The 16,894-nt window shown below is 54.2% G+C and overlaps 1 protein-coding gene across 1 annotated transcript; it reads right to left on the reverse strand.

Annotated features, from left to right (window-relative positions):
- Positions 1-1,730: 1,730 nt before the first annotated feature.
- On the reverse strand, positions 1,731-15,440 carry LOC144507742 (alpha-N-acetylgalactosaminide alpha-2,6-sialyltransferase 3-like). Its single transcript, XM_078235007.1, has 5 exons — positions 14,824-15,440; positions 8,221-8,421; positions 6,442-6,848; positions 5,096-5,203; positions 1,731-2,836 (listed from the first exon to the last, which is right to left on the reverse strand). Exons 1-5 carry the CDS (start codon positions 14,920-14,922, stop codon positions 2,647-2,649), a joined length of 1,005 nt encoding a protein of 334 aa, XP_078091133.1. The 5' UTR covers positions 14,923-15,440; the 3' UTR covers positions 1,731-2,646.
- Between the last annotated feature and the right edge of the window lie 1,454 nt (positions 15,441-16,894).

Genomic DNA, 16,894 nt, shown 5'->3' on the forward strand with positions numbered 1-16,894 from the left:
CACACACACACTAACACACCCTAACACAGCAAATGCTGAATAACGCACCAACATTCATATTAACAATATCTATTATGAATGTTGTAACTTAAAACGTGTGATATTAATGGGAAAGGTTAGAGGGATACGGGCCAAACGCAGGCAAATGGGACTAGTTCAGATGAGGAATCCTGGATGGGTTGGGCTGAAGGGCCTGTTTCTGTGCTGTATATCTCTCTGTGACTCTACGGGCGGGAATGTCCGACCACACTCGCCCCAGAACCGGAAAATCCCGCCCCAGGTCAACGGACCTTTGCATGGTCCCCGCTCCGATTCCCAGGGCGAGCGGGACAGGAACATTTCCCACTGACACACTCCTCCATTAGGTTATATGGTGAGTCTGAATCTCACTCCATTTATTCACCTTCGCTCTGATGCTTTGACTCCCTCACCCAACAGGAATACTCAACATCTGAGTCTTGTAAACTCCCAATCGTCCCTCGGAACCTGTCGCCTATGAGTGGAGAGAGTCAGCACCACGGGGACTCTCTGAGTTACTCCCTGTGGCTGCAGACTGGGTGGGGGAAGAGGGAATGTGAGCATCTGCTGCCATCTGCTGGAATTGCCAAGTGACTGCGACAGGAAGGCGATGTGACGATTTCAGCTGGTCCACATAGAAATAGTTTAGCCTGGGTACAGCGCACTCTCCTCCCACATCACACTATTCCTCCCAACCCTTCCCTGATCACAGCGGACTCACGTGACAAAAACAAAAGATGTTAACTCATCCCACTGTTACAGATCAGCAGCCCTGATAACATTTGTTGGTTATTTGGTGGAACGGTGCTTTAACGGGGAGCAATGCCACGGGAGGTCGGCTAATGTTTTTTTAAATCGTGTTCCGAATGTTATTCCCGATTCTCTGGGGGTGGAGCTGAGATCGGGGAGCAGGGGCCCTGAACAATACTTGCTCCTGGGATTGACCCTTCTCAGATGCCTGAGCGCGGGCAATGCCAACAGACTATTCGACTTTGGGAGGCATCCCCAACCCCCCCGCCCCCCCCCCCCTCCCCCTACGCCGAGCTGTAACTTGTCTTTAAACAGCAGGGGAGGGGAAGTCACTTCCTCCCTATCAATAACTGGCTCTCCCCTCACTGGCCTCAGCTGAGGGTCTTGATCGAATAGTTAGGGAGACGGATTTAAAATATATTGTGGGAGACCCAGACAGGGAGATGGGGAGAAGTTTAATTTAGCAATTTATGTGATTCAGAAGGTGCTGTCTGAGAGGGCGGTGGAAGCAGATTGGACAATCGCTTTCAAAAGGAAACCGGACAAACACTTGGAGGAGATATTTCCAGAGGAAACAGGAGTGATAACTAATTGAACAAACCTCCCAACACGCCAGTACAGCCACAATGGGCTGAATGGCCTCCTTCTATGCTGAACTATTCTACAATTCTGTAATTGGCCTGGAACTAATCAGACGCTGTGATAACACTCCCCTGAAGGGTGTAGGAGGCCGTCGGGCTGCAGAGAGAGAGAGGTTGCTGCTAAACCGAAAACTGGCAGCTCTGGCTGGACGGCTGAGTGACTGTCGAGATGCTGTGGCATTGCCACTGCCCCTGTGCCTCCTCAATCACTGGCTGGAAGGTTCACAGCCCCCCTGAACTGGGGCACGAGGGAATGAGAGGGCAACGGCATCTCGGCAAATCCCGGCAATCGTCATCAACAAGAGTCTGAAAAGGCAAATCCCCCTCCTAAAGTTTATTTATTCATGTAACAAGTAGGTTTACATTAACACTGCGATGAAGTCACTGTGAAAATCCCCTAGTCGCCACACTCCGGCGCCTGTTCGGGTAACACTGAGGGAGAATTTAGCACAGCCAATGCACCCTAACCAGCACGTCTTTCAGACAGGGCAGGAGATGACCATTCGGCCCATCGACAACAATCCCACCCAGGCCCTATCCCCATAAACCCGCGTATTTACCTTGCTAATCCCACACATCCAGGGGCACCAAGGGGCAATTTAGCACGGCCAATCCATCTAACCCGCACACCTTTGGACTGTGGGAGGAAACCGGAGCACCCGGAGGAAACCCACGCAGACACGGGGAGAACGTGCAGACTCCGCACAGACAGTGACCCGAGGCCGGGAATCGAACCCGGGTCCCTGGCGCTGTGAGGCAGCGGTGCTAACCACTGTGCCACCGCGCCTCTCCTGACGGGTCGCACAGCTTAGCAGCAAAGGTTAAAGCCAGGAACAGTAATTAAAGCGCATTCTTAACACCAGCTCCTTCAAAGGTGATTAATATTTACTAGAAGCTTCCTGGCAAAGGGAGCGCCACAAAGATACGGGCGGCATTCCCAAACTGGGAAAGGAAGGATGCCAAAGGGATGAGCTGAACATTTCTGAGATTCCCCGGATGATCCTGTCAGGATTTATTTAGCGCCATTTTATTGGCCGCTACTCCTGGTCTCTCTCTGACTGTCCTGAGAGGGAGAAAGGATGAGTAAGACTTGCCGCAGACTCTTTATTAGTAACAGCAGGAATGGAGGAGCTCACTGTGGGATTGTCTATCTGGGTGTCGCTGAGACAGCTTGGAGGCTGGGGTCGCTGCCGCTGACTCTCTCCCACAGCTCCGAGTCGCTGCACCCTCTGTAGCGTCAGGACTCCGGCCAGCTGGGGCTGAAGAATTTGATCTTCCTCTCCCTCGCCCACTTTGCGAAGACACTTTTCTCGGTGATGAATCGGTGCCCCCCGTACTTGGCATTTTCGTGCAGGTAATATTCGGCACATTCCTGCTGTCCGCTGGGCTCGTAGTAATGATACGGGACGTTCCGGTGGCCCTCGGTGCTGCAACGGAGAGAGGGACAATTTCACTCAGTACCGGGATGTTACAGAGACCCAACAAATCCTAAACTGAACGCGGGCAGCCTGAAAACCCAGGCTGACACTCCACTGCAGCACTGAGGGAGTGCCGCACTGTCAGAGGGTCAGTGCTGAGGGAGTGCCGCACTGTCAGAGGGTCAGTACTGAGGGAGGGCCGCACTGTCAGAGGGTCAGTGTTGAGGGAGCGCCGCACTGTCAGAGGGTCAGTACTGAGGGAGTGCCGCACTGTCAGAGGGTCAGCACTGAGGGAGTGCCGCACTGTCAGAGGGTCAGTACTGAGGGAGTGCCGCACTGTCAGAGAGTCAGTACTGAGGGAGTGCCGCACTGTCAGAGGGTCAGTGTTGAGGGAGCGCCGCACTGTCAGAGGGTCAGTGCTGAGGGAGTGCTGCACTGTCAGAGGGTCAGTGCTGAGGGAGTGCCGCACTGTCAGAGGGTCAGTGCTGAGGGAGTGCCGCAATGTCAGAGGGTCAGTGCTGAGGGAGTGCCGCACTGTCAGAGGGTCAGTACTGAGGGAGGGCCGCACTGTCAGAGGGTCAGTGTTGAGGGAGCGCCGCACTGTCAGAGGGTCAGTACTGAGGGAGTGCCGCACTGTCAGAGGGTCAGTACTGAGGGAGGGCCGCACTGTCAGAGGGTCAGTACTGAGGGAGTGCCGCACTGTCAGAGGGTCAGTGTTGAGGGAGCGCCGCACTGTCAGAGGGTCAGTACTGAGGGAGTGCCGCACTGTCAGAGGGTCAGTACTGAGGCAGTGCTGCACTGTCAGAGGGTGAGTGCTGAGGGAGTGCCGCAATGTCAGAGGGTCAGTGCTGAGGGAGTGCCGCACTGTCAGAGGGTCAGTACTGAGGGAGTGCCGCACTGTCAGAGGGTCAGTATTGAGGGACTGCCGCACTGTCAGAGGGTCAGTACTGAGGGAGTGCCGCACTGTCAGAGGGTCAGTACTGAGGGAGTGCCGCACTGTCAGAGGGTCAGTACTGAGGGAATGCCGCACTGTCAGAGGGTCAGTGCTGAGGGAGTGCTGCACTGTCAGAGGGTCAGTACTGAGGGAGTGCTGCACTGTCAGAGGGTCAGTACTGAGGGAGTGCCGCACTGTCAGAGGGTCAGTACTGAGGGAGTGCCGCACTGTCAGAGGGTCAGTGCTGAGGGAGTGCCGCACTGTCAGAGGGTCAGTACTGAGGGAGTGCCGCACTGTCAGAGGGTCAGTACTGAGGGAGTGCCGCACTGTCAGAGGGTCTGTCAGGTGCCGGAGTGCTGTGGGTGTCGGGGTGCTCCGGGTGTCGGGGGGGTTTGTGCCGGGGTGCTGCGTGTGTGGGGGTGCTGAGGGGGTGCTGTGTCAAGGTGCTGCGGGGGTCGTGCTGCGGGTATTGGGATGCTGGAGGGGTGCTGCTGGGGAGCACTGCAGGGAGAGGTGCTGCGGGGGGCTGTGGGAGTGCTGTGGATGTCGTGGTGCTGTGGGTTTTGGGGTGCTGCGCGGGGGTGCCGCGGGGGGGGGGGGTGCTGCGGGGGGTGCCGCAGGGGGTGCCGCGGGGGGGGGGTGCTGCGGGGGGTGCCGCAGGGGGTGCTGCGGGGGGGTGCTGCGAGGGGTGCCGCAGGGGGTGCCACGGGGGGATGCTGCGGGGGGGTGCCGCGGGGGGTGCTGCGGGGGGGTGCCGCGGGGGGGGCTGCGGGTGTCGTGGTGCTGCGGGATTTGGGGTGGCTGCGGGGGGTGCCGCAGGTGGTGCCGCGGGGGGTGCTGCGGGGGGGCTGCCGCGGGGGGTGCTGCGGGGGGGTGCCGCGGGGGGGGCTGCGGGGGCTGCCGCGGGGGGGTCCCGCGGGGAGGTGCCACGGGGGGTGATGCGGGGGGTGCTGCGGGGGGGGGGTGCTGCGGGGGGTGATGCGGGGGGGGTGCTGAGGGGGGTGATGCGGGCGGTGCTGCGGGGGGGGGTGCGGGGGGTGATGCGGGGGGTGATGCGGGGGGTGATGCGGGGAGTGCTGCGGGGGGTGATGCGGGGGGTGATGCGGGGGGTGCTGCCGAGGGGTGCTGCGGGGGGTGATGCGGGGGGTGCTGCGGGGGGGGGGCTGCAGGGGGGGGCTGCTGCAAGGGGTGCTTAGGGGAGTCCTGCGGGAGGGGGGGGCTGCAGGGGGTGGGGGGGGCTGCGGGGGGTGAGGGGGGGTGGTGGGGGGCTGCGGGGGGTGGGGGGGGCTGCCCCGGGGGGGGTCGCTGCGGGGGGGGGCTGTCAGTGCCGGTACCTGCAGTAAGTCTCGTTGATCATTCCGTACACGTGGATCCGGCTGCAAACCTCCATTCCCAGGATAAAGGTGAACCAGCCGGTACTGAGATAGGAACCTGACAGGACTCTGTCAGAGAGAGGGGGGGAGGGAGAGAGAGAGAGAGAGAGGGGGGGGGGGGGTGGGGAAGAGAGAGAGAGAAGAGTGGGGAGAGAGAGAGGGGGGGAGAGAGAGGGGTGGGGAGCGAGAGAGAGAGAGAGGGGAAGAGAAGGGGAGGCGGGGACAGAGAGAGAGAGGGGTGGGGAGAGCGAGAGAGAGGGGGAGGCGGGGACAGAAAGAGAGAGAGAGAGGGGTGAGAGAGAGAGAGAGGGGTGGGGAGAGAGAGAGAGAGAGAGAGGAGGAGAGAGGGGAGGCGGGGACAGAGAGTGAGAGAGGGGGAGGTGGAGACAGAGAGAGAGAATTGTTAGAATTAGAGGAACATTTGGAACTCGGTGACAAATCCCAACCACTGGCCATAGGGCAGAGAGTCACTCTCACTTTTGGGAGGGCAGCTGGTGTGTGATCACAGGATCCCAGAGCCGTGTGATCACAGGATCCCAGAGCCGTGTGATCACAAGATCCCAGAGCTGTGTGATCACAGGATCCCAGAGCCGTGTGATCACAGGATCCCAGAGCCGTGTGATCACAGGATCCCAGAGCCAGTTATCAGTCTTCAGGCACAGGAGAAAGCTCTGTTTCAAGTTTATTTATTAGTGTCACAAGTAAGGCTTACATTAACACTGCAATGAAGTTACTGTGAAAATCCCCCAGTCGCCACACTCGGGCGCCTGTTCAGGTAACACTGAGGGAGAATTTAGCACGGCCAATGCACCCTAACCAGCACGTCTTTCAGACTGTGGGAGGAAACTGGAGCACCTGGAGGAAACCCACGCAGACACGGGGAGAACGTGCAGACTCCACACAGACAGTGACCCGAGCCAGGAATCGAACCCGGGTCCCTGGAGCTGTGAGGCAGCAGTGCTGACCACTGTGCTACCGTGCTGCCTCAAGGAGACTATTATTAGGTTGGCAGTTTTGGGAGCAGCTATTTCTGGAGGCTGTATCTCTGTCACTGAGTCAGAGTTCTATCATCCCCAATCCCTCATGAGTTTACAGATTGGAAATGATGACAAAGATGACCGGATAGATTTCCACAATGTTTATCCGGTCCTCCTGATGTACTTTTACTCCCAGTCCTGTCCTGGAGGTACAGCTTCCTCTCGCGCTGACTCCAGAACACTTCTGGATGGCTGGCAACCCCAGATCATTGATATCCTGTCCCTGGAAACATTCCCAGATCCCAATCCCAGATTCCGGATTGTTCTTACCTGTCCTTTCCTGTCTCCTTTTTAAACGCACTGTCGCAGTATCTCATCTGCTCCTCGGTCAGAGTGTAGAGCTTGGCAGACGGGAAGCGATTCTGAATTGTCCTCAGCATGTTGTAGACCAGCCCCTTCCCATCACTCCGCATGTTCCGCTGAGGACCCCAGAAGATGTAGATGGAGGTGTTGAGGTGGGAGGTGAAGGTTTCCTGTCGGAGGAGCCAGGGGGTGCTGGTGTGGGATACCACCCTCACTGTGGTCCTGCTCCCAACATCCGCCTCGTACCCCTCGGTAGGGGCTGTGTTCATCCTCAGCACGCACTCTGATTGGTCAATCTCAGACCCCAGGCCGGTGCCCAAAATCTGGCCAGAGCTGGAGACAATGCTGCACTGGCGACAGCGCAGCGCCAGGGGCTACAGACAGACACACACAGACACACAGCTCAGTACTCACACACACACTCAGTGTTCCTTCATCCCACATTCCACCTCCCCCACCATCACTGTGTGTGTGTCAGAATCACAGCATCATTCCTCATTGCAAGGATGTGGTCAGTGAGGGTCAGTACTGAGGGAGTGCCGCACTGTCAGAGGGTCAGTACTGAGGGAGTGCCGCACTGTCAGAGGGTCAGTACTGAGGGAGTGCCGCACTGTCAGAGGGTCAGTACTGAGGGAGTGCCGCACTGTCAGAGGGTCAGTGCTGAGGGAGTGCTGCACTGTCAGAGGGTCAGTACTGAGGGACTGCCGCACTGTCAGAGGGCCAGTATTAAGGGAATGCCGCACTGTCAGAGGGTCAGTACTGAGGGAGTGCTGCACTGTCAGAGGGTCAGTACTGAGGGACTACCGCACTGTCAGAGGGTCAGTGCTGAGGGAGTGCCGCACTGTCAGAGGGTCAGTACTGAGGGAGTGCCGCACGGTCAGAGGGTCAGTACTGAGGGAGTGCCGCACTGTCAGAGGGTCAGTGCTGAGGGAGTGCCGCACTGTCAGAGGGTCAGTGCTGAGGGAGTGCCGCACTGTCAGAGGGTCAGTACTGAGGGAGTGCCGCACTGTCAGAGGGTCAGTACTGAGGGAGTGCTGCACTGTCAGAGGGTCAGTATTAAGGGAATGCCGCACTGTCAGAGAGTCAGTACTGAGGGAGTGCCGCACTGTCAGAGGGTCAGTACTGAGGGAGTGCCGCACTGTCAGAGGGTCAGTACTGAGGGAGTGCCGCACTGTCAGAGGGTCAGTACTGAGGGAGTGCCGCACTGTCAGAGGGTCAGTACTGAGGGAGTGCCGCACTGTCAGAGGGTCAGTACTGAGGGAGTGCCGCACTGTCAGAGGGTCAGTACTGAGGGAGCGCCGCACTGTCAGAGGGTCAGTACTGAGGGAGTGCTGCACTGTCAGAGGGTCAGTACTGAGGGAGTGCTGCACTGTCAGAGGGTCAGTACTGAGGGAGTGCTGCACTGTCAGAGGGTCAGTACTGAGGGAGTGCTGCACTGTCAGATGTGCCCCTGGCCAGTAGATAAAAGATCGCGTGGTAGAGTTTGAGTCGAGGGGAGCTCCCTTTGGAATTCTGGCCAATATCTCTCCATGAATCTGCATCACAGAAACAGATTTTCTGGTCACCGTCACATTGCTGTTAGTGGGATCTTGCTGTGCACTTGAATTCTGACATCACAACCCTGACAACACTTCAATGGTTGGAAAACACTCAACGACATTCTGAAGAAGAGAAAGGCACTATATAAATGCAGTGTGGTTAACGCTCCCAGGTGTATGTGGGCTGCTGCCTCACCTGGACACTTACCTGTTGCTGTGCCAGGCTAAGGTAGCCCGGCAGAACCTGGGAGTCCCGAACAAACACACCAAAGAAATGATTCCGGCTGCCTCCCCGATCCCCAGACAGCTGTGAGAGGATTAAGGGGTAGGGGGATTGGTGAATGTAGTGTACCACGGCAACAATAAACATCACTCCTCCAATCAGAGCTACTGCCACCAGAATGTTCAGCTGTATCAAAACACAAAGGGGTGAAAGGTCACATCCTGAACCAGGTGGACAACATTGAGCTCAAACAGGACATCAGCAGAAACCCCAGAGGCTGGAGGGGGTTACAGAGATAGGGAGGGATGTCGGGGCTGGAGGAGGTTACAGAGATAGGGAGGGGTGTAGGGGCTGGAGGAGGTTACAGAGATAGGGAGGGGTGTAGGGGCTGGAGGAGGTTACAGAGATAGGGAGGGGTGTAGGGGCTGGAGGAGGTAACAGAGATAGGGAGGGGTGTCGGGGCTGGAGGAGGTTACAGAGATAGGGAGGGGTGTAGGGGCTGGAGGAGGTTACAGAGATAGGGAGGGGTCTCGGGGCTGACGGAGGTTACAGAGATAGGGAGGGGTGTGGGGGCTAGAGGAGGTTACAGAGATAGGGAGGGGTGTAGGGGCTGGAGGAGGTTACAGAGATAGGGAGGGGTGTCGGGGCTGGAGGAGGTTACAGAGATAGGGAGGGGGTGTAGGGGGCTAGAGGAGGTTACAGAGATAGGGAGGGGTGTAGGGGCTGCAAGGGGTTACAGAGATAGGGAGGGGTGTCGGGGCTGGAGGGGGTTACAGAGATAGGGAGGGGTGTCGGTGCTGGAGGAGGTTACAGAGATAGGGAGGGGTGTCGGGGCTGGAGGAGGTTACAGAGATAGGGAGGGGTGTCGGGGCTGGAGGGGGTTACAGAGATAGGGAGGGGTGTCGGGGCTGGAGGGGGTTACAGAGATAGGGAGGGGTGTAGAGGCGGGAGGGGGTTACAGAGATAGGGAGGGGTGTCGGGGCTGGAGGAGGTTACAGAGATAGGGAGGGGTGTCGGGACTGGAGGAGGTTACAGAGATAGGGAGGGTGTGTAGGGGCTGGAGGAGGTTACAGAGATAGGGAGGGGTGTCGGGGCTGGAGGGGGTTACAGAGATAGGGAGGGGTGTAGGGGCTGGAGGGGGTATCAGAGATAGGGAGGGGTGTCGGGGCTGGAGGAGGTTACAGAGATAGGGAGGGGTGTAGGGGCTGGAGGGGGTATCAGAGATAGCGAGGGGGTGTAGGGGCTGGAGGAGGTTACAGAGATAGGGAGGCGTGTCGGGGCTGGAGGAGGTTACAGAGATAGGGAGGCGTGTCGGGGCTGGAGGAGGTTACAAAGATAGGGAGGGGTGTAGGGGCTGGAGGAGGTTACAGAGATAGGGAGGGGTGTAGGGGCTGGAGGTGGTTACAGAGATAGGGAGGGGTTACAGAGATAGGGAGGGGTGTAGGAGCTGGAGGAGGTTACAGAGATAGGGAGGGGTGTCGGGGCTGGAGGAGGTTACGGAGATAGGGAGGGGTGTTGGGGCTGGAGGAGGTTACAGAAATAGGGAGGGCTCCCGGGGCTGGAGGAGGTTACAGAGATAGGGAGGGATGTAGGGGCTGGAGGAGGTTACAGAGATGGGGAGGGGGTGTAGGGGCTGGAGGAGGTTACAGAGATAGGGAGGGGTGTCGGGGCTGGAGGAGGTTACAGAGATAGGGAGGGGTGTAGGAGCTGGAGGAGGTTACAGAGATAGGGAGGGATGTCAGGGCTGGAGGAGGTTACGGAGATAGGGAGGGGTGTTGGGGCTGGAGGAGGTTACAGAAATAGGGAGGGCTCTCGGGGCTGGAGGGGGTTACAGAGATAGGGTGGGATGTAGGGGATGGAGGAGGTTACAGAGATAGGGAGGGGTGTAGGGGATGGAGGAGGTTACCGAGATAGGGAGGGGTGTAGGGGATGGAGGAGGCTACAGAGATAGGGAGGGGTGTAGGGGCTGGCGGAGGTTATAGAGATATGGAGGGAGTGTAGGAGATGGAGGAGGTTACAGAGATAGGGAGGATTGTAGGGGATGGTGGAGGTTACTGAGGTAGGGAGGTTTGAAGTGGCTGGAGGAAGTTATAGAGATAGGGAAGGTTGTAGTAGCTAGGGGTGGTTACAGAGATAGGGAGGGTCGTAGGGGATGGAGGTGTTTAGGATAGTGAGGGCTGTAGAGACTGGAGGAGTTTACATAGATAGGGAGGTGTGTAAAGGCAGGAGGGGATTACAGAGATATGTCATGGTTCTGCCTGGTAACAGCAGTAACAAGAATTTAACAAGGCATGATATGATCTGTCCAATAATGGGTAGAAATTATTTTCCCAGTAACAAGATTAGCAGGCATCTAGACAGAACCTGGTGTAAATCGTCCCATTAGTAGGGAGCAGCTTACCTAGATGACTGAGATATCAGTGGGGGCATCCATATGCTGATTTCTAGAGTCCAAGAATTTGAGTTACAGACAGCCAAATCCACAGAATGAAGAATCAAAAAGGACAAATTCTATCATTGCCAACACTCTCAGAAGAAGGCAGGCTGGTTTACATCGAGCAGCTGGGAGGCCAGTTCGTATCTAACAGCCTGAGAGGCCAGTCCACAACTTAGTCAGGAGACCAGGTCCGTACCTTAGAGCCAAGGTAATGCAGGAACCTTCATGAAGGTGTTTAAATATCTTCACCGGACCAGGAAAAGACATTTTTCAGACTTGATCCTCAGCCTTGTACTGTGTGGTAACTATAAGCTGAATTTGACTTATGGATTAATTTAATTTAGATGTTGTTTGGGGAAAGAGAAGTCTTAAGGAGTTAAGGGATCATAGATATATTTTGGAACAAGTGGGTAATTTCTACATAAGCAGAGTGCGTGTTCAGTGATTCATATACTTAATAGTCTTAGAATACTGTTATAATTCAGGTCAGAAGCTCCAGTGTGTTTTATAAAGTCCGCCTGGACCATAAGTTTTGCAATTTGAATTTGGCTCGGGTAAGCATGAGATGTTTCAGTTCAGGTAGGATTCAAATGACCCACCAGGGAGCTTTTATCAAACAAAGTTTGTTTAAGAATAGAGTTAACATGTATGGAAAGAAAATTAGCAATAACTTTTGCCAATTGCAAACAACAACCTTGATATTGTATCAGACTTAACACCGTTCCAACCAAACAAATCCCATAAGCAAAACCCTTGCCACAGGTTTCGCACAGAGAACAAAAACCACAAAGAACAAAGAACAGTACAGCACAGGAAACAGGCCCTTCGGCCCTCCAAGCCTGTGCCGCTCCTTGGTCCAACTGGACCAATCGTTTGTATCCCTCCATTCCCAGGCTGCTCATGTGACTATCCAGGTAAGTCTTAAATGATGTCAGCGTGCCTGCCTCCACCACCCTACTTGGCAGCGCATTCCAGGCCCCCACCACCCTCTGTGTAAAAAACATCCCTCTAATATCTGAGTTATACTTCGCCCCTCTCACCTTGAGCCCGTGACCCCTCGTGATCGTCACTTCTGATCTGGGAAAAAGCTTCCCACCGTTCACCCTATCTATCCCCTTCATAATCTTGTACACCTCTATTAGATCTCCCCTCATTCTCCGTCTTTCCAGGGAGAACAACCCCAGTTTTCCCAATCTCTCCTCATAGCTAAGACCCTCCATACCAGGCAACATCCTGGTAAACCTTCTCTGCACTCTCTCTAACGCCTCCACGTCCTTCTGGTAGTGCGGCGACCAGAACTGGACGCAGTACTCCAAATGTGGCCTAACCAGCGTTCTATACAGCTGCATCATCAGACTCCAGCTTTTATACTCTATACCCCGTCCTATAAAGGCAAGCATACCATATGCCTTCTTCACCACCTTCTCCACCTGTGTTGCCACCTTCAAGGATTTGTGGACTTGCACACCTAGGTCCCTCTGTGTTTCTATACTCCTGATGACTCTGCCATTTATTGTATAACTCCTCCCTACATTATTTCTTCCAAAATGCATCACTTCGCATTTATCCGGATTAAACTCCATCTGCCACCTCTCCGCGCAATTTTCCAGCCTATCTATATCCTGCTGTATTGCCCGACAATGCTCTTCGCTATCCGCAAGTCCAGCCATCTTTGTGTCATCCGCAAACTTGCTGATTACACCAGTTACATCTTCTTCCAAATCATTTATATATATCACAAATAGCAGAGGTCCCAGTACAGAGCCCTGCGGAACACCACTGGTCACAGACCTCCAGCCGGAAAAAGACCCTTCGACCATTACCCTCTGTCTCCTATGGCCAATAAGAAGTTTAACAACACCAGGTTAAAGTCCAACAGGTTTATTTGGTAGCAAAAGCCACACAAGCTTTCGGAGCTTTTGGTAGCTCCGAAAGCTTGTGTGGCTTTTGCTACCAAATAAACCTGTTGGACTTTAACCTGGTGTTGTTAAACTTCTTACTGTGTTTACCCCAGTCCAACGCCGGCATCTCCACATCATGACTCCTATGGCCAAGCCAGTTCTCCACTCATCTAGCCACTTCTCCTTGTATCCCATGAGCCTTAACCTTCTTAACCAACCTGCCATGTGGGACTTTGTCCCACATACAAATGCTCGCGTGTCGCTGGCAATTTGGTCTTTGGTTGGATGCTGCAGTTGTCCCGATGCACACACAGAGACAAGCTTGAAGTCAGAATAGCTTCCCAAAAAAACAGGAAGTACGAGAGAGAGAGAGAGAGAGAGACTCTTGGTACGAGCTAGCAAACCACCGACAACAGAACTTTCACGCCAAGAGGCCTTCCTTCCAGCTAACCAGCAGAATTTCCAATACCAGGGAGCGAGAGAGAAACTCTGCTTTCAGCACCTTCAAAACTAAAACTGGGAGTAAATCCTTGGATTCCTCTGTGGGGGAGCCGGCTGACTTTGACTTGTTAATCAATCTCCCCACAACACTTCAATAAACATTGAAGCAGCAATATAAAGACGTCTAAACTGGCTTCCAGTGCTACAGTGAAACCAAAAGTCCTGCTTACAAACTGCAGACAAAAATATACATTTCTTACAAGGGGGCACAAGTTCAAGATAAGGGGGAAAGTTTCAGTGGGGGAAGTTTTATTTACACAGAGGGTGGTGGGGGCCTGGAATGCGCTGCCAAGTGAGGGGGTTGAGGTGGACACGTTAGCGACATTTAAGGCTTAACTGGATGGACACATGAACAGACGGAGGGATACAGCTGGTTGGTCTAGATAGGACAACGTGATTGGTGCAGGCTTGGTGGGCCGAAGGGCCTGTTGCTGTGCTGTATTGTTCTGTGTGTTTAAAGGTACACTCACGTCACGATGCTGTGGTTCTGTTCATGTTTATTTGCCTCTCCTTTAATTTAATAAATAGTTTTTAATCATTATTAAACGCCGACTGGACTGGTGCTTTTCACTGGGGTTTCATGTCACTCCTCACAATATCATGAACTGGTGTCTCAAGTCAGGACACCCTCACAGATGACATCAGTGTGGTTCATACCAGAAAGGCAGGATTTTACAGAGATGGGGAGGGGTCTCAGGGCTGGAGGAGGTTACAGAGATAGGGAGGGAGTGTAGGGGCTGGAGGAGGTTACAGAGATAGGGAGGGGTGTAGGGGCTGGAGGAGATTGCAGAAATAGGGAGAGTGTAGGGGTGGGAGGACGTTATAGAGATAGGGAGGGGTGGAGGAGGTTACAGAGATAGGGAGGGGTGGAGGAGGTTACAGAGATAGGGAGGGGTGTAGGGGCTGGAGGAGGTTACAGAGATAGGGAGGGGTGGAGGAGGTTACAGAGATAGGGAGGGGTGGAGGAGGTTACAGAGATAGGGAGGGGTGTAGGGGCTGGAGGAGGTTACAGAGATAGGGAGGGAATGTAGGGGCTGGAGGAGGTCACAGAGATAGGGAGGGGGTGTAGGGGCTGGAGGAGGTTACTGAGATAGGGAGGGGGTGTAGGGGCTGGAGGAGATTACAGAGATACGGAGGGGTGTAGGGGCTGGAGGAGGTTATAGAGATAGGGAGGAGTGTGTAGGGACTAGAGGACATTATAGAGATAGGGAGGGCTGTTGGGGCTGGAGGAAGGTACAGAGATAGGGAGGGGTGTAGGGTTGAACGTGATGGGGTGAAGTTGGCAGAGGTGAGTTGGGGGTTGGGAGCTGAAGTGGGGAGATGGTGATGGGATGAGGGGGCAAGATGATTGTGGGGGAGAGGTGGAGGGGGTGGATGATGGGGTGAGGGGGCAGTGCGGGGGAGGTGGTTGGGGAGGTGGTGAAGGGGGCTGCAGTTTGGGTGGGTGGTGATTGGCAGGGTGCAGGGAGGGTGAGTTAGGAAGCATTTGTCTCTGTCTGTTGGTTAGATGATTACAGACACATGAAGCATCTGATTAAATACCAGCACATTAACTGCAGCCTGTGTTTTAGCCAATGGACTGGGAGATGGGGGTTCAAGCAGCCAGATAAACATTTAACCCATCAGCTTTCCACATTGTAACTGTTGAGGACCACGGTACGAAGGCAGATTCTGATGCCACTGACTGTCTCCTTCCCTCTCGCTGTATTTCACCCCGATAGAAAGGGAGGAAAGGAAAGATGCTGTTACCTTTTTCTGCGCATAAATCATCCTCACGCCTTCTGCAACGCAGTGTGTTCGGAGAGTGGGGAGGTGGAGGCGAGCGTGTGATTGGAGCACTGGGACCATTGTCAGTGCAGACAGACATCAACACAATGTCAGGGCACCATTCTTACACTGAAACTGTGACTGGCCTTCTCTCTCTCTCTCTGTGTGTCTCGCTCCCTCGAGCAGCTTCTCTCTCTCCCTCCTCCTCTTCCTCCTCTCTCAGTCACGTGGCAGTGGAGGGGGGGGGGAAGGTCAGTTCCAGTTTGAAGAGCTCCAGCTGCCTCTCCCAGTTGTATAAGATGGGTACTGAACTAGCTGTGTGTGTGTGTGAATGTGTGTGAGTGTCTGTGTGTGTGAGTGTCTGTGTGTGTGAGTGTCTGTGTGTGTGTGAGTGTCTGTGTGTGAGTGTCTGTGTGTGTGAGTGTGTGTGTGTGAGTGAGTGTGTGTGTGAATGTGTGTGTGTGTGAGTGTCTGTGTGTGTGTGTGAGTGTCTGTGTGTGTGTGAGTGTGAGTGTGTGTGTGAATGTGAGTGTGTGTGTGTGTGTGAGTGTCTGTGTGTGTGTGTGTGAGTGTCTGTGTGCGTGAGTGTCTGTGTGTGTGAGTGTCTGTGTGTTACACTGGACAAGGCAGACAGCAGCCCTGTCACTTCCCCTGTTTTGAGATGTCGTTGATATTAAGGAGGTCACATTCTTTACTCCCTAAAAAAAAACCCCTGCAGTGGCTGGTTTATTTGAGATCTAAAGTCTCTGCTGAATAAACTCTCAATCAGCTGTATCTGGAACATATGAATTTTGCTTTCCCCCATGATCAAAATTTATTTTATTAAAATTTATTTTTACTCGTGCTTCAAGTAAGGCTTACATTAACATTGCAATGACGTTATTGTGAAAATCCCCTAGTTGCCACACTCCGGCGCCTGTTCGGGTACACTGAGGGAGAATTGAGCACGGCCATTGCACCCTAACCAGCACGTCTTTCAGACTGTGGGAGGAAATCGGAGCACCCGGAGGAAACCCCACGCAGACACGGGGAGAACATGCAGACTCCGCACAGACAGTGACCCAAGCCGGGAATCGAACCCGGGTCCCTGGCGCTGTGAGGCAGCAGTTTGGATTGCCGGTGCTAAATACAGAAATAGACAAACGTATGGAGAGGGAGTCAGGTTGGGGGAGAGGAAGGTTAGAAAGAATGGATTGGTGAATCTGCAGTAATCTCCTCTCTCAGGGTAACACTGACCTAGTATGGTCAGTCTTCAAAGTGACGCGCACCCTTTTGCTGGGGTTTATATATTTTTTTATTCTTTTTTGTATTTATTTTGGTGTCACTGGCAATGCAAACATTCATCATTCCCCTGATGAGAAACTGCCTGGGCTACTTCAGAGACAACAGTGTTGCTGTGGGACTGGAGTGACGTACAGGCCCAGTCTGGGTAAAGGTGACTGGCTTCCTCTCTCAGGGATACCTGTAAAATAGCAGGGTGCTTTTTTGAAACAAGTCTTGACAGCTCCACAGACTTGTATTGAGACCAGCTGTAACACACTTCAATGAATCATAGAATCCCTACAGTGCAGAAGGAGGCCATTCAGCCCATCGAGCCTGCACTGACAACAATCCCACCCAGGCCCTATCCCTGTCACCTCATGTATTTACCCGAGCTAATCCCCCTGACACTGAGGGGCAATTTAACATGGCCGATCAACCTAACCCGCACATCTTTGGACTTCCCGAGCAGGCAACAGAATTCCTGTCCTTAAAGTGCTGACGGAGGGGTGGGGAGAGGGGTAGGGTTTGAACCTCTGCTCTCTGACCACCAGCCCAGTATCTGAAGCTGTTGTTGGGGTGGGAGGATGAGATATGGAAATGGGCCTGGTCCGTCTGGGAAGGAGATATCCGAGAGGTGTTTTTTATTGAGAGATGGATATACAGTAAACTGCAGGAGAAAAGGACATTGTGAGACCAGGATGAGGCCACACAGGTTCCAATGAATAGAAAAGAAATTGAGGAATGAATTAAGGGTGAATTTCTTTAGACACAAGTGGCCAAGACTTTCTGA

The sequence above is a fragment of the Mustelus asterias genome, chromosome 19, assembly GCF_964213995.1.
Source record: "Mustelus asterias chromosome 19, sMusAst1.hap1.1, whole genome shotgun sequence".
In the NCBI taxonomy this organism is placed as follows: Eukaryota; Metazoa; Chordata; class Chondrichthyes; order Carcharhiniformes; family Triakidae; genus Mustelus; species Mustelus asterias.